This window comes from Papio anubis, chromosome 13 (genome assembly GCF_008728515.1).
Source record: "Papio anubis isolate 15944 chromosome 13, Panubis1.0, whole genome shotgun sequence".
NCBI lineage: Eukaryota > Metazoa > Chordata > Mammalia > Primates > Cercopithecidae > Papio > Papio anubis.
This window is the reverse complement of record NC_044988.1, coordinates 76743814-76761205: the sequence shown is the minus strand read 5'-3', so window position 1 is coordinate 76761205 and position 17392 is coordinate 76743814. Positions and strand designations below refer to the sequence as shown.

Here is a 17392-nt window from a genome sequence, read left to right as displayed (position 1 = left end):
CTGAAGATGCCACAGGGGAACAGGAGCTACAAACAACCAGATCATGCAAGTCCACTGGGTAAACATCATAGCAGTCATCACACAGCTTTGTTAGAGCTTGGAGAAAAAAGGACTGGCTTAAAAGGGAACTCGTAGACCAAGGAACAATTAACGGGGACTTTTTGGAGTTTGGGTATGATGAGGGCCCTGAGGGGAGAAAGGGCATTTCAGACAGGAAAAACAGCTGATGAAAATACACATCCTGTATTCAGGGATTTGAGAGAACATCCAGTTAAGAGTTTAGAGAGGGTGAGGTCAGTCTCTAGAGAAGATTCTGGAAAGTTTGTCTAGGGCCAGAGTAGTAAGTGTTGGGTACATCAAGCCAAACAGTTTGGTTTTATTCCTCTAGGCAAAGCAGAGCTGTTTAAAGATTGGCTGGTGAGGAGGTGAGTAGAGACAGAACTGTGGTGGTATGTGAACAAAATGGATTAGATCTAGCTGGAGAATGCCAGTGGGGCTCTGAAGGAGGAGACAAGAGGACTGTTTGGAGTGTACAGACATAATTAAAAGCTGTAAATGAGGCTGGGCACAGTGGCTTACATGTGTAATCCCAGCACTTTGAGAGGTCAAGGTGGGTGGATGGCTTGAACACAACAGTTTGAGACCAGCCCGGCCAACATGACGAAATCTCTATCAAAAAAAAAAAAAGGATCAGTGTTGCACGATACTCGCTACTCGGGAGGCTAAGGTGGGAGGATCGCTTGAGCCCAGGCGGTGGAGGTTGCAGTGAGCCAAGATAGTGCCATTGCACTCCAGCCTGGGCAGTAGAATGAGACCCTGTCTCAAAACAACAACAACAACAACAACAAAGCTGTAAATAAGGCGAGCTTAAAGCAAAGCAGCATGAGAGTAGTAAAAAGATAGTGGAGATATTGAGGAATGGAAATGGATGAGTTCTGCGGATGTCTGGATGCTCAGGTCAAAGACAATGAGGGAGGAGATGAAGAAAATCCAGGTTTCTATCTTAGAAACTGGGGAGAGAATGATGAAATTTTAAGTCTGTGTGTGTTGTGGTTCTTGATAAGAAAGGGGATTAATGAGTCTACAGTTGATTGCTGAAAGATGAGCTTCCTGCTAATAGATTATTCAAAAAGAAAAAGTACATTAAATCTGCATTATTCATTCATTCAGCAAACACTTACAAGGCATTAGCATGTGCTAGGTAGGCACTATAAGACCTGGGGATACAGCAGTGAACAAAACAATAGCCTCAGCCTCATCATGTTTATGATACCCTGGGGAATACTGGTGATAGTAATAGCTACTATGTATTGAGTGTTAAGTCTGTGCTAAATACTTTACTTTAGATTATCTGATTTGATCCTCGTCACTCTAAGAAGTAGGCATTATTAATAACCCCGTTTTACAGAAGAGGAAACAGGCAAAGTGCAAAGTGAGGTCAGTAACTTGCCCAGCTAGAAAGCAGGGGAGTCATGTTGGGAAACACAGGGTCAAAGCCCACTTTCCTGACCTCTAAAGTCTACACAAGACAGAGGGTAAAAAGAGGCTGGTGTTCACAAGGAGATGAGCATGGAGGCTGAGAAAAGCTTTGCCACCTTGTGAAAGTTGCAAACTCCTTTTAGTTATTTATTAGCAGGGATTTCATTTCAAAGCAATTCGGGTACTCAAAATCATCTCATTTTCACCTTTTTAAAAAGCAGTTTTTCAGGCCGGACGCAGTGGCTCATGCCTGTAATCCCAGCACTTTGGGAGGCGGAGGTGGGTGGATCACCTGAGCTCAGGAGTTCGAGACCACCCTGGCCAACATAGTGAAACCCCATCTCTACTAAAATACAAAAAATTAGCTGGGTATGGTGGCACGTGCCTATAGTCTCAGCTACTCTGGAGCTTGAGGCACGAGAATTGCTTAAGCCCTGGAGGTGGAGGTTGCAGTGAGCCAAGATCACGCCACCGCACTCCAGCTTGGGCTACAGAGTGAGATTCCGTCTCAAAAAAAGGAAAAAAAAAAGCAGTTTTTCTTGAGTCTTGCGGCAGTTATGCAGAGACACCCAGCCAGGGTGCAGCCAGGTCAAGGGGTGCTCTATGTGTCCAGACCCCATGCCCAGTTACGGGTCCTGAATCTTTCATCTGAAACATGGATGCAGCTTCTTCAGTCTATCGCACCCTTCCATGGCTCCACATTAATCCCCTAGTACTAATGGTGTTCATCACATCTTCTGCCAACTAATGCAGTTTGTGCTGGAAAAAAAATTATTTTATAACTCCAAGGATATTAATAATTAACTTCCAGTTCACAAAACTAGTAATATCAGTTTGCTGAAATAAAGTCACCAGTGAGTGTTTAATTCTTCTTTAAAGGGTGTCTTCTATTATTATTATTCTACAGTGCAATTTAGTCATCAAAGGTTTACTCAGCCTCATGTTTATAAATTATATAGGGCAAGGATTTAACTCTTCTGGCCCTACCTGTTCTGAAGACAGGGAGGGCCATAACCTTGTTGTCATACAGGGCACCTGCCTTGAAAGACTATTTGTGAACCTGAAGTTCCTTGCTTCTTTTAGAACTAACTCTGGGGTGAATATAGAGATTCCCCTTTATGACGCAATCAGAGGAATAACCAGAGTTGCCTGCCACCAAGAGAGACTGGCTTTTATCCTTCAGAAGGCCGGTTGGAAACAAGTTCATCTTTTTCAATGGAGTTTCAGAATCTTGTCTTGATTATATGACATAATAATAGTGGCTTTCCACTTCATCTGTGCAATATTGTTTTTTCATTGTGGTGGTTACGGATAGTTTTTTTGAGGGGGAAGGGCTACTGCCTTAGAGAAATGAAAGTAGAGCAGAAATAATCTAGTGTGCTCCCTACCTAAGTTGGAAATTCCAAGTCCTGACCCACATGTTTACATCCCAAGGGAGATGGCTGCCAATCAAGGGCTCATCCACTGATTATCCCGGGTAAGGGACTTTGGCTTTCCTGAAAAAGTGGTGAGTTTTCCATGCAGCCCTCAAATCACAGCGTCCCAAGATGTTGCCATCACAATTAAAGGAGTAGGGGAGGAGGTGGCAGTTGTCTTCCTTTTTTGGTTCTTCCGTTTGAAAAGGGCTTAAAGTAAAAATCAGAGTTAAAGTAACTGGCCTGATCCTATGGGGGTGGGGTTGAACCCCTCGAGGCCATGGGAAGGGGGACCTCAGTCTCCCTGCCAAAACACTCCCCTCCCCCAGCTGCAGCCCTGGCAGCCCTTGGCCAGAGCCAAACTAGAGGATGGAAGTCACACTCAAGGGTGTCCGACTCTGGATCTTAGAGGGATTCCTGGCGTTGGCAGGGAGGGCCTAGTCAATTCATTCTGGGCGAGATGCATTCCAAGAATGCTTCTGTGGTTGGCGAGGAGTGGAAAAATCAGGTATCACAAATATTCTGAGGAAACCTAATAGGTACCAGAATCGCAGGGTTCAAACAGGTGACAACGACAAAGGACGTTGGCAACTAGAACTCAAAAAGGGGTGAGCGCACTCTCTGCCCGGTGCCCGAGCTTCCATCCCTTTCCCCAGTCTCCCCTCCCTTTTCTTTCCTAGGTTAACACCAGGCTAAGCGCCAGCGTTCACCGGTGAGGGGGCTCCGTGGAGAGGGGGGCGGAGCCCCGCGCCGCGCGCCCGAATCCAAAGTAAACACCTCGCCAAGCCTACGTTTAGAAAGTGATACCGAACACCACATTCACGTTTAAAAAAAAAATACTGTTTGCTGAGAAGATGAGAGCAAAACATTTCCCAGCTGGAAAATTACTGATCACAAACCAAGGGGAATGGGGGTGGGGGGGGCAGCGTTATAAGACTGAAGATCGCCGTTTCCTATTCCCTTCCCGGTGGGCGAGGACGCCTGCGGCGGGCTCGGTGTGCACTTTTCGGGAGCTAGGATCCTGGCACATAGTCACTTCCCAGCGAAGTCGGGGGGCCTGACCTACCCGGAGCCTGAGCCGAAGGAACGAGTTGTCCTTTGACCTTTACTGGCCATTTCACCTCTTTATGACTCAGTTTCTCATCCATAAAGCGGAAAGGAGAGTGCGTGGCTTGAAAAGTGTTTCGAGGCCGGGCGCAGTGGCTCACGCCTGTAATCCCAGCACTTTGGGAGGCCGAGGCGGGCGGATCACTTGAGGTCAGGGGTTCGAGACCTGCCTGGCCCACATGGTGAAACTCCGTCTCTACGAAAAACAACAAAAATTAGCCGGGGTCGTAGCGCACGCCTGTAATCCCCGCTACTCGGGAGGCTGAGGCAGGAGAATCGCTTGAACCCAGGAGGAGGATGTTGCAGTGAGCTGAGATAGTGCCACTGCATTCCAGCCTGGGTGATAGAGCGAGAGTGTCCAAAAAGAAAAAGAAAGGAAAGAGAAAGAAGAAAGAAAGAGGGGGAGGAGGGGGGGGAGAGAGAGAGAGAGAGAGAGAGAGAGAGAGAGAGAGAGAGAGAGAAAGAAAGAGTGCTTCGAGACGGCTGGTTGAAAAGTGTCTCCGCGCCTCACAGTCCCTCTTCTCTCCCTCACTCCTTTGAGTAAATCTTGAGCCCTTTCATTCCCTTTCTCGCTTTTTAAAGTATCAAAACCATAACTCCCCACTCTTGCCTCTTTCTGCCTGTTCCCGGCGGAACACTCCTCTGGCCTTCTCCTGAGGCTCCCAGTTCACGCTGCACAGTGCTGGGCACCCGCTTCCTCTCCACACCCCTAGCGCCCCCCACCCCCCGGCAGAAGGGACCGCGAGGAACCGTGCGAGGTCAGGCCGAGCGCCGGCACGGGCACTGGCGCTGCGCGGCGAGAGCGGACTCCAGCAAGCGCAGGGAGGCAGGGGGAGACCGAGGGCTGGATGAGTCACGCGGATAATCGCGCTCTTCTCCAGCGCGCAGACAGCGCGGCAAGCGCGTATGCGAGCAGGGGTGGGGACGCGTGACCGTCCCGCCCGCTGACCCCACCAGTCTTCGCGGGCTTCGAACCCACGGAGCCGACAATGGCGGTGAGTACTGCCCTGGTCGCGCAGAGACCGAACCTGCGCCCGGTTCCTCGCGCCCAGCTCTGGGGCGGACGCCGCCGCCGCCGACACCACTGCCGCCGGCGTCAGCTCGGCTCCAGCCCGCCAGCTGCCCGGCTGGCGTCACGGCCCGGCCCGGCCCCGCCCGCGCCCCTCCTTCCCCTCCCCCGCCCCCACGTGCGCCGAGTTTGTTGATTTAGCTGCCATAGCAACCATGGAGGGGAGCCTCGGGGGGGCGGAGAGAAGAAAGGGAGGGGCGGGGCATGGGAGAAGGCGGAGGAAAAGGCTGTTAGCGAAGAAGTTATAAGTAAGGAGCGCGCGCCGGCGGCCGGCAGTTCCCCGACCAGAGAGAGCGAACGTGTCTGCGGGCGCGCGGGGAGCAGAGGCGGTGGCGGGCGGCGGCGGCGGCACCGGGAGCCGCCGAGTGACCCTCCCCGCCCCTCTGGCCCCCCACCCTCGCACCCGCCCGTGGCCCGCGCCCATGGCCGCGCGCGTTCCACACAACTCCCCGGACTCCGCGCCCTGCGCCGCCAACCAGTTCGCAGCTCCGCGCCACCGCAGCCAGTCTCACCTGGCGGCACCATCCGCCCACCGCCCCGGCCACAGCCCCTGCGCCCACGGCAGCACTCAAGGCGACCGCGACAGCGGTGGGGGACGCTGCTGAGTGGAAGAGAGCGCAGGCCGGCCACCGGACCTACTTACTCGCCTTGCTGATTGTCTGTTTTTGAGTTTACAACTTTTCCAAGAACTTTTGTATACAAAGGAACTTTTTAAAAAGGACGCTTCCAATTTATATTTAACCCAAAGAAGAAGGATCTCGGCCAATTTGGGGTTCTCGGTTTTGGCTTCGTTTCTTCTCTACGTTGACTTTGGGGTTCGGGTGCCCCAGCTGCTTCGGGCTCCCGAGGACCTTTCTGGGCCCCCGAATTAATGAGGTAGGTGAGGCGCGCGGCGCTGGGAGCAGGGAGGGGTGAGGACCGGTGGGACGCGCCGGAACGACGGCCGAAAGCCGCCCCTGACTCTGTCTCTGCGCCCTGCCCGGCTCGCAGGCAGCCACCTGGCGAGTCTGACATGGCTGTCAGCGACGCGCTGCTCCCATCTTTCTCCACATTCGCGTCTGGCCCGGCGGGAAGGGAGAAGACACTGCGTCAAGCAGGTGCCCCGAATAACGTGAGTATCGTATCACCCCGGGCCGCCGGGAACGCCCGGTGGGTTTCCGTGGGTGTGGTGGGGGCGGGCGGAGCTCCGGGGTCACTAAGCCACTGAACGAGGGTAAGGAGCGGCCCTCGCGCGGACTCCGCAGCCTTCCCGGGATAGCTTCCGTGCCCTTGGCTCAGCTGTACATGCCCGTGGTGCGAGCACTGCGGAGCCGCCTGGGGCGCAAGCCGGGTCTTCACCAGTCCCCGGGCGCCCTGTCGGTAGGGCGGGCGCGCGCAGGCCACCAGGCGGGAGGTGGCCGCATCCCCAGACACTGGCTGGGCCAGAGTGAGTTTAGCGCGTAGGCGGCCCCGTGGCTAGAGCGCACCGAGAGAGCCTCGGTGTGCCAATTCCGGGGACGTCCACGGGACTTGGCGGGGGAGGGACCAGCCGTGGCGCTCGCTCACACGCAATTGGGCAGACAGGACATAACGCCCGCGATACAGACGCATCACCTCTTCTCCGACCCGGGTGTGGGCCGAGATTGCAGCCCTGGCGCCCTGGGTTCCCGGGTGATTGCTGCCTGACCAGTCCCCATGTCTGGGCGGTGCAGTCGCGTGTGGCCCGCCAGCACGTCAGTATGTCGGGTGGCAACAGGGGACCACCACTGACGGGCCTCTCCCGCCCTGTCCCCTCAGCGCTGGCGGGAGGAGCTCTCCCACATGAAGCGACTTCCCCCGGTGCTTCCCGGCCGCCCGTATGACCTGGCGGCGGCGACCGTGGCCACAGACTTGGAGAGCGGCGTAGCCGGTGCGGCTTGCGGCGGTAGCAACCTGGCGCCCCTACCTCGGAGAGAGACCGAGGAGTTCAACGATCTCCTGGACCTGGACTTTATCCTCTCCAATTCGCTGACCCATCCTCCGGAGTCAGTGGCCGCCACCGTGTCCTCGTCAGCGTCAGCCTCTTCCTCTTCGTCCCCGTCGAGCAGCGGCCCTGCCAGCGCGCCCTCCACCTGCAGCTTCACCTATCCGATCCGGGCCGGGAGCGACCCGGGCGTGGCGCCGGGCGGCACGGGCGGAGGCCTCCTCTATGGGAGGGAGTCCGCTCCCCCTCCGACGGCTCCCTTCAACCTGGCGGACATCAACGACGTGAGCCCCTCGGGCGGCTTCGTGGCCGAGCTCCTGCGGCCAGAATTGGACCCGGTGTACATTCCGCCGCAGCAGCCGCCGCCGCCAGGTGGCGGGCTGATGGGCAAGTTCGTGCTGAAGGCGTCGCTGAGCGCCCCTGGCAGCGAGTACGGCAGCCCGTCGGTCATCAGCGTCAGCAAAGGCAGCCCTGACGGCAGCCACCCGGTGGTGGTGGCGCCCTACAACGGTGGGCCGCCGCGAACGTGCCCCAAGATTAAGCAGGAGGCGGTCTCCTCGTGCACCCACTTGGGCGCTGGACCCCCTCTCAGCAATGGCCACCGGCCGGCTGCACACGACTTCCCCCTGGGGCGGCAGCTCCCCAGCAGGACTACCCCGACCCTGGGTCTTGAGGAAGTGCTAAGCAGCAGGGACTGTCACCCGGCCCTGCCGCTTCCCCCCGGCTTCCATCCCCACCCGGGGCCCAATTACCCATCCTTCCTGCCCGACCAGATGCAGCCTCAAGTCCCGCCGCTCCATTACCAAGGTCAGTCCCGGGGATTTATAGCTCGGGCTGGGGAGCCCTGTGTGTGCTGGCCCCTTGGGGCACAGGGGATGATGCTCACCCCACCTTCTCCACCCCTAGAGCTCATGCCACCCGGTTCCTGCATGCCGGAGGAGCCCAAGCCAAAGAGGGGAAGACGATCGTGGCCCCGGAAAAGGACCGCCACCCACACTTGTGATTACGCGGGCTGCGGCAAAACCTACACAAAGAGTTCCCATCTCAAGGCACACCTGCGAACCCACACAGGTAGGGGGACAAACTGCGGAAGGAAGGGGTTAGCTTCCAGCCCTATGGGGCTACCAGTGGACACTCCTCAGTGCTTCCTTGGCTTCCCAGGGCAGTCTATCACCTTGATCTCTGGGATCACTGGGGAGGACAGCAAACCGGCGCCAACTTTTCTTCCCAGGAGCCTTTTGCTTGATGGATGGTATCTGTGCTTGAATGTGCAATTTTGTTTGGCCTTTAAAAGGCAGAGATTCCCCGCGGTCTGTGGGCCTCTCCTAGCTTGGGCATTGTAATCAAGAAATTATACTTTGCTATGCAAAAGCATGATGGCTTTTTTTTAAACTAGGTTTTTAATGTTACCTTCCCAGGTTCACCCTCCCTTTCTATTATTTTGAATTTTGGTCTTAACAATTCGGTCTTATTTATTTTTTGTTATTTGTTTTGATTTGCATTTTTATTTTTTTTCCCCAACAAGCAGAAGGTTTTATTTTAAATTCCAAGCATATGATGGTCAAAATTGCTGGGGAGATTCTGATTTAGGAGTGTCACTGCAGAGCATTTCCATGTCAATGTAAGTAGGTACTCAAAGTCACTTAGGCGCTTAGCATTCAGTAAGGTAAAGGTAAAGAAAATTGCCACCTGTGGCTTTTTATCCCCAATCGTAGTAGGAATAAGATTGCCTGGTTTGCACACACCACCAATCACAATTTCCAAATTTCATTTTCACCACTGAGATGTCTTGACTCAAAAGAAACATTAGTATAGGTTTAGGTGGCGTGTTTGTGTGTTTTTGGTGAAACATTAGTATAGGTGTAGGTGGTGGTTGTGTGCTTAACTGACCCCCTAAAAACAAGACCAAATACTTAAGACACGGAATGTATTCCTGTTTATGACATGGAATTCAATACAGCCCGTCAGTGATATAAAGACTTTTCCTGGATTCCTTTAGGATAGGGTCACAGTTGGTTTAGTATCTGGCCTTCAGTTTTTAAAAGGGCCCATTCTTTGATAAAGCAATGGCGTTAATTTTTTTTTTCTTTTGCCTTTACAGGTGAGAAACCTTACCACTGTGACTGGGACGGCTGTGGATGGAAATTCGCCCGCTCAGATGAACTGACCAGGCACTACCGGAAACACACTGGGCACCGCCCGTTCCAGTGCCAAAAATGCGACCGAGCATTTTCCAGATCGGACCACCTCGCCTTACACATGAAGAGGCATTTTTAAATCCCAGACAGTGGATATGACCCACACTGCCAGAAGAGAATTCAGTATTTTTTACCTTTCACACTGTCTTCCCGATGAGGGAAGGAGCCCAGCCAGAAAGCACTACAATCATGGTCAAGTTCCCAACTGAGTCATCTTGTGAGTGGATAATCAGGAAAAATGAGGAATCCAAAAGACAAAAATCAAAGAACAGATGGGGTCTGTGACTGGATCTTCTATCATTCCAATTCTAAATCCGACTTGAATATTCCTGGACTTACAAAATGCCAAGGGGGTGACTGGAAGTTGTGGATATCAGGGTATAAATTATATCCGTGAGTTGGGGGAGGGAAGACCAGAATTCCCTTGAATTGTGTATTGATGCAATATAAGCATAAAAGATCACCTTGTATTCTCTTTACCTTCTAAAAGCCATTATTATGATGTTAGAAGAAGAGGAAGAAATTCAGGTACAGAAAACATGTTTAAATAGCCTAAATGATGGTGCTTGGTGAGTCTTGGTTCTAAAGGTACCAAACAAGGAAGCCAAAGTTTTCAAACTGCTGCATACTTTGACAAGGAAAATCTATATTTGTCTTCCGATCTACATTTATGACCTAAGTCAGGTAATACACCTGGTTTACTTCTTTAGCATTTTTATGCAGACAGTCTGTTATGCACTGTGGTTTCAGATGTGCAATAATTTGTACAATGGTTTATTCCCAAGTATGCCTTAAGCAGAACAAATGTGTTTTTCTATATAGTTCCTTGCCTTAATAAATATGTAATATAAATTTAAGCAAACGTCTATTTTGTATATTTGTAAACTACAAAGTAAAATGAACATTTTGTGGAGTTTGTATTTTGCATACTCAAGGTGAGAATTAAGTTTTAAATAAACCTATAATATTTTATCTGAATAATGTTTTTTATTGTTTTGTTTTTCTCCTGGAAAAATATGAACAGTAGTTGGTTTAAACACACTGGGGTAATAGGGCATGTAAGAAGCACGCACAAAAAAGCCAACTTTATGTCAACAAATTAAAACACCTTTTTTAAACAAAACTATTTAGTTTTACAGTAAATACTATCAATATAGGGCTGAGAACTCTTGAATATTCTAAGTTTAAAAATTATAAGATTAAAAACCCAGTTCAGGTTTTCTCTTTCCAAATGTACATAAAGCTACATGAAAGCAGTTTCCTTACCTCTGATTTTCCCAGTAGAAACAGCTTAATCATTCTTAAAATTGCTCAGTTTAGTATGAAAATATTTATGAAATATATACATTTCAGTTTCATACTGAAAAAAAATCCTTATGGTTTGTCTTTTAAAGTAAATAAAAATATACAAGTTTTCTGTGCAGGCCTGTCCCAGCACCCCTCACATTTGAGTAACAAAAGAACCTTCCCACAGCAGACAACCCTAAGAACGTGGTTCCACAGTGCCCTCCTGAGGATTAAAGGATTCATTTATGCGTGGTGTGTGTTACAGATACATTATTTCTACTAGTTATAGCCCTAAAGAGGTCAGAACTGAAGTTTCTGGCAGATTGTTTTAAAACTAAGTCAGTTCCCCTGATTGAAGGTGGGCAAACAAACTGAAATCAAATAATTTTAAAATTATTCAAATTCACAAAACTAAGTGTAAAGTAAAGTTGGTGTTTTTGTAAGTTTGTAGCATTTATATTAGAAGTTTTAATATTAAAACTCAAAACTGCCCTGTTAGAATCTCAAGTTCTTGAGGTGGGTGGCTGAGGGATTGAAATTCATTTGGGGCTATCACAAAATGGAAAAAGCATTTGTGACACTTGTTGACACCTTATATACTTGTAATAGTGATGTGGGTGACTAATACTTAACATCATCAAGGGGACAGAGCTCACTGCTCACTGGCATTTTCTTTAGAGTGTTTATTAACTGTTGATTATATCTAGCGTCCAGAGGTGCGTTTGTACCATTGGTACATTTACTAAATGAAATAAAAAATGGACATTTATAAGAGGCTTATGGTAGATCAACACAAGGTATTTTCTTTGGCTTTTGAGAGTCCAGCATGACTGGAAAGCATGGCATGTGTCTCTGCTTAAAAGAAAACAGGTGCATCAATAGGATGGAATTTTATGTGGCCAAGAACATATTCAAAGCATATATAATGACATGGAAAAATGCTCATGGTATGTTAAGTGGAAAAAGCAGGATATAAGACTATAAACAGTATCAATTCAACTGTGTACATTTAAGTGTATGTGTGCTTTGAAGGAGAGAGAGAGAAACAAAAGGAAATTAAGAGAAAACACTAGAAGGAATTGCCAAAATATTCATACTGGTTTTCTCAGTTTTAATTTTCTTTTTCTTTTTCTTTTTTTTTCTTTTTTTTTGAGATGAATTCTTGCTTGTCACCAAGGCTGGAGTGCAGTGGTGTGATTTCGGCTCACTGCAACCTCCACTTCCTGGGTTCACGCCATTCTCCTGCCTCAGCCTCCCGAGTAGCTGGGATTATAGGCGCCCACCACCACACCCAACTAATTTTTGTATATTTAGTGGAGACAGGGTTGCACCACGTTGGCCAGGCTGGTTTCGAACTGCTGACCTCAAGTGATCCGTCCACCTAGGCTTCCCAAAGTGCTGGGATTACAGGCATAAGCCACCATGCCCAGCCTAAATTTTCTTTTTTGCAGTTTTCAAATATTCTAAAGCCGCTATAATAAGTTTGAAAAACTTTTTCATAAGAATGAAGATATAAATAAAGAACCATTAAAATTATTTAAACACAAAGCCTTCATTAGAACACATTATTCTGTAAATTATGTTTAGATTCCTTTAAGTTTAAATTTCTTAGATTTCTGTTAAATTGTGGTTGGTTGCTTTCATCATCCACCTCTGTTACACAGAATCGTCTGGCACACAGTTGCTGTATGAAAATGACTAGGATGCTGGTTGCTCATCCAGTATTTTGGGAGGTCGGATTATCAGGTCAGGAGATCGAGATTATCCTGAAAGCACACAGAAACTCCTGCTCTCTACTAAAAATAAAGAAGTCGAAGGAGAGGCTTCAGGTTCAGGCTACTTTGGGAGGCGAGGCGGGAGAATGGCGGAACTGGAAGTAGTGCTGCAGTGAGCTGACACTATCACTCCAGCCTGGATAGCGTAGAAGCTCGGCCTCAAAAAAAAAAGAAAATGACTATAAAATGCCATCTTTATATTTGCTAAGTGCATATTATCTCAAATAGAAGAAACATGCATAAATTATCAAGAATTTTAAATTTATTTGAAATTTTCTGATGTCATAGATTAACACCTCATGTTAACTTTTCATTTAAATTTTTTTTTTGAGGCGGAGTCTCGCTTCTGTCAGCCTGTACAGTGCAGTGGTCGATCTCAGCTCACTGCAAGCTCCTCACCCCAGGTATGGGGTTTACCATTCCTCCTGCCTCAGCCCCCCGAAAGTAGCTAACGTGCTCACCTCACTCGCTAGATATTTTTGTATTTTAGTAGAGACGTGCTCACCCGTTAGCCAGGGATGGTCTTGATCTCCTGATTCCTCAAGTGGATCCTCCGCCTCGCCTCCCAAAGTGCTGGGATTACAGGCTTGAGCCACCGCGCCCGGCCTCATTTTAAAATTTTTATGTAATTTTTTTTCTTCAGCTTCTAAATTCAGGGTACATGTGCAGGATGTGAAGGTTTGTTACATAGGTAAACATGTGCCATGGTAGTTTGCTGCACAGATCATCCCATCACCTAGATATTAAGCCCAGCATCCATTAGCTATTCTTCCTGATGCTCTCTCTCTTCCTACCCCTATTTTTTAAATTTTTAATTTTATTTTAAAAAGTTTTATAGAGACAGGGTCTGACTATGTTGCCCAGGTTGGTCTCGAACTCTTGAGCTCAAGCAATCCTCCTGCCTCAGCCTCCCAAAATGCTGGGATTACAGGCGTGAGTTGCGGCACCCAGCCTACTTTAACTTTTTCTAGCCTGAAAAAGAAAGCTTCACTATCTAAAATGAATGACGAAGATTTCCCAAAACGGTGACCAAACAAAATACTATTCAACGTACACCAATAGCTAAATTATTTACTCTGGGACCTATCAGCTGTGGGCTCCTAGGTGTACTGTCATTATGGTGTTACAGAGCCGTTTATACACTGTACAATAAGGAGTACCTAATAATTGTGATGCCTGCTTATTATATTTTCCTTATGACACTTAATTTTACCGCTTTTTATTTTAACTTGTGTGCCTACACACACAAAGGATTAATAATGATGTTTCCTACACACTTCAACAGACTCTTAGTCCACCTATTTTCCAGCAAAATGTCTCTTCTGATAAAATTCTTTCTGCCTCAAAACGTATTTGACTCTTGCTACCCTGTTTCAGTTTGTAAAACAAAACAGATGCCTTCACTATCTCATGTAGGATGGTCATGGGGAATATTTCTTTTTCATCCAAAAATTGTTCCAGGCCGGGTGTGGTGGCTCATGCCTGTAATCCCAACACTGTGGGAGGCTGAGGTGGGAGGATTGCTTGAGGCCAAGAGTTTGAGAGCAGCCTGGGAAACAGCAAGACCCCATCTCTACCAAAAAATAAAAAATAAAATAACTGAAAAAGTGTTAAAATTTTTAGAAACATGAAATACTCTTCACAGTTGGAGATTACTAATTTTTACATATAATTTATTTCCATATAAGGAAGCCCAGGTGAGGCCGTCTTTATGCTATAGAAGCAAGTCCACAGAGAAAATATTAAAACAAGCAGCGGAGGTACCTGTTGTACTTCAATAAATGGGAGTATCTAAATTTAGCAGCCTGTGTCAGCCACCTGTCCTATTAAATATTCTAGCTTCTGAAGCTCCATTCAACACAACATACATACATAGATGGATTTGTAGCCTAGATACTTACTCCCTCACCCACTCTTGTCCATTTCCGTCTCTCTCATACAGACATGAACGCCACCCAGTCCCACATATAAACCCTTTTACTTTATGTATTATTATTATCGTTTTATTCATGATTTTATTACATATTGCATTTTATCTATTTGTTTTACTTCTTTGTATTTGCTTAGCACCTTCTACAGGCTATTGTATAGTGACATGTTTTTATAGTGCTAAACCAAAGCTATGTCTGCCTCCTAAAGGATGTTTATGAAACTATCATTCATTGTTCACATGCAGAGTCATTCAATAATATTTCATATAAAACCTCCAAGACCAGTCTACATAATGAATGCTGTAAAAAATATCACGGAATGTTCTACCTGTGGGAAAAAAAAATACAAACCACAAACTACTGTTAAAGTCTGAATACTGCATGAAAATAAAAACTTTTTTTTCTACATTAAATGAAACTAAAATGAAAGTTGGAAAGTTTCCCTTTGGAAAACTTTAACTTAAACAAAAAGGTGAATCTTGAGCAAATTTCTCACCATCTCCTGAAAAACTAATAAATTCTTAAATCAGTTTGAAGAACCTGGTTCTTTAATCTCCTGGTCACAGTCAAAACAGAGGGAAAGCAACTGCTAAAATGTTAGCATACACAGAAAAATCTTTCAGGCTGAAATCAAGTCTACCACAGCCAGTTAACTTAGCTGGAGAGGAACGGGTGCATGGGGGTAGAAATATTAGTCAAATTGCTTCTCTGGAGTCATGTGCATCTGGAGCCCATCTTTTTAATTGTTTTCTGTGGTGCCCTTGATATAATATACTTTTTTGAATTGCTTCGGTCTTCTTGACACCCTAGATGAGTCAGCATGTTGCAATCGTTCGCCCAAATGTCTTTCTCCACTTGGTCTGTTTTTTTTTTTTTTTTGAGACGTTGTCTTGCTCTGTCGCCCAGGCTGAAGTGCAGTAGCACAATCTCGGCTCACTGCAACCTCCACCACCGGGGTTCAAGCCATTCTCCTGCCTCAGCCTCCAGAGTAGCTGGGACTATAGGCAAACACCAACACGCTCGGCTAATTTTGCATTTTTAGTACAGATGGGGCTTCGCCCTGTTGGTCAGCTCTCGAACTCCTGACCTCAAGTGATCCGCCTGCCTCAGTCCCCCAAAGTGCTGGGATTACAGGCGTGAGCCACCACCCGTGGCCTCCACTTGTTCTTAAAGGAAAGGAGGAAAAAAACAAATTCAATTTAATAACAGCAAAAAGTAAATTCACAGTTAGAAATCCCTTTGACATCTCATCTGAGGATACCTAACAGAACATTTTTCTTTTTTTTTTGTTTTGGTATTATTAGTAGAGATGGGGTTTCACCATGTTGGCCAGACTGTTCTCGAACTCCTGACCTAAAGTAACCCACCCGCCTCGGCCTTCTAAAGTGTTAAGATTACAGGCGTGAGCCACCGCACCCGGCCTGCTTTTGTTTTTTGTAAAGACAGGGTCTCCCTATGTTGCCCAGGCTGGTTATGTTTCTTTTCATGTCCATTTTACATGTTACAATAATATAATCTAAACAGAGCAAGAAACAAGAAAGTTAGCTCTTTAGAGGGACAGAGAGGACCAGAAGGTCAAGTGGGGCTATAATTCCTGTCTCACCTATAATATTTGAATCTGTACAAACTGGCACTGGATCAATATATTACTAAATAGTGGCCAAATCCCCATGATACAAAACCAATGCACTCAGGTGCTATATCTATATACCCAATTAAAAGCTGAAATGAGCAAATCACTTTACGGAGAAATTGGAGAAACCCTAAATACACTTGCTGAAAGACCAGGAGATAGTAATTGGTATAAACTATGAAAGAATAATCTCTTAGACATGACAAATGAAAGAGATTTTCTCTGTAGGGACGAGCATGCTTCTTGCCTGCTCCAGTTCACTTTTTGTTAGGGTATAATAATCCCTTCTGCACAGCTCTATGAGGCTTACAAAATACTGACACCCTATATTACCTCAATCTTACAAAGTAGGGATGGGATTTTCCTCTCCCATCTCCAGTATGCGGATGAAGAAACTCAGGTTCCCTTTACAGGTTAGCATTTTGCTGTCACTTCTCATTCTTGCTGACATACTCAAAGCACTTCTCTTCTAATACCTTTGTTTCAGTCTGCTGGGCAGGTAGGGCTACAGGTATAAAGGATCCACCCCAATTCAAAAGGATTTGCTAACTCCAGGTTCTTCCAGTAAACCTGTTGAAGAGTCAAAAGCCTCAGACTTTCTGTCTCCCAATCAATGTACTATTTCCTTTGTCAAAGTAGACATATGGGGAAGGCAGAGTTTCCTGCAGCCGTTTCTTCAGCTGGGGCCACTATGCCATGTACACAATTCATACTTCTCATTCTGAAGTTCTTGTTTCTGGCCTCATCTCTGGCCCAGCACACAGCTCTCCTGGTCAAATAGATCTGGTCAAGCCCATCCCCTATTCTGTAACTTCCCATGGTCCCCAGCACTTAGTGGATATAGATTTAACATGGTCATTTCCCTAGTTGTGGCTTCCAGCTGCTTGTTCAAGACCCTATCTAGGACCAGGTGTGGTGGCTCACACCTGTAATGCCAGCACTTTGGGAGGCCAAGGCGGGCAGATCACGAGTTCAGGAGTTCAAAACCAGCCTGGCTAACATGGCAAAACCCCAGCCCTACTAAAAATACAAAAACTAGCCAGTCATGGTGGCAGGCAACTGTAATCCCAGCTACTCAGGAGGCTGAGGCAGGAGAATCGATTGAACCCAGGAGGTGGAGGTTGCAGTGAGCTGACATTGTGCCATTGCACCCCAGCCTGGGTGACCAGAACAAGACTTTATCTCAAAAAAAAAAAAAAAAAAAAATTGGCTGGGTATGGTGGCAGTAGCCTGTTATCCCAACTTCTCGGGAGGCTGAGGCAGGAGTATTGCTTGAACCCAAGGTGGAGGTGACAGTGGACTGAGATCATGCCACTGCACTCCAGCCTGGGCGACAAGAGCGCAACTCTATCTCAACAACAACAATAACAAAAGACCCCATCTAGTTCCTCCTTAGGTAAACCTGCCATGCTCAACAACTTCCGGTCCCCCAGTGCACATGGCTACTTCATTTGAAACTTGCCTGCAATACTGGTCTCCACTGCTTCTGGAAAGACCCCTACTACCCTCACAAAAGCCTATATATCTCTTAAAGCCCAGCTCTTAAGAATACTCCT

General features: G+C 47.3%; 1 protein-coding gene across 2 annotated transcripts; it reads left to right on the top strand.

Moving 5' to 3' along the window:
• The first annotated feature begins 5265 nt into the window (after positions 1–5265).
• On the top strand, positions 5266–10188 carry KLF4 (Kruppel like factor 4). Of its 2 annotated transcripts, XM_003911399.3 has the most exons (5): positions 5266–5946; positions 6061–6181; positions 6847–7819; positions 7919–8083; positions 9114–10188. In XM_003911399.3, the coding sequence occupies exons 1-5, from the start codon at positions 5942–5944 to the stop codon at positions 9287–9289; spliced, it is 1440 nt and encodes a 479-aa protein (XP_003911448.1). In that variant the 5' UTR covers positions 5266–5941; the 3' UTR covers positions 9290–10188. The 2 variants fall into 2 exon arrangements, with proteins under 2 accessions (XP_003911448.1, XP_009186619.1); XM_009188355.2 differs by having other exon boundaries at positions 6847–8083.
• Positions 10189–17392: the final 7204 nt, after the last annotated feature.

Excerpts from the sequence above, each read along its gene's own strand:
- KLF4 (XM_009188355.2), top strand. Across the intron at positions 6,182-6,846 it reads AAGCAGGTGCCCCGAATAAC|CGCTGGCGGGAGGAGCTCTC; the intron begins GTGAGTATCGTA and ends CTGTCCCCTCAG. Across the intron at positions 8,084-9,113 it reads ACACCTGCGAACCCACACAG|GTGAGAAACCTTACCACTGT; the intron begins GTAGGGGGACAA and ends TTGCCTTTACAG.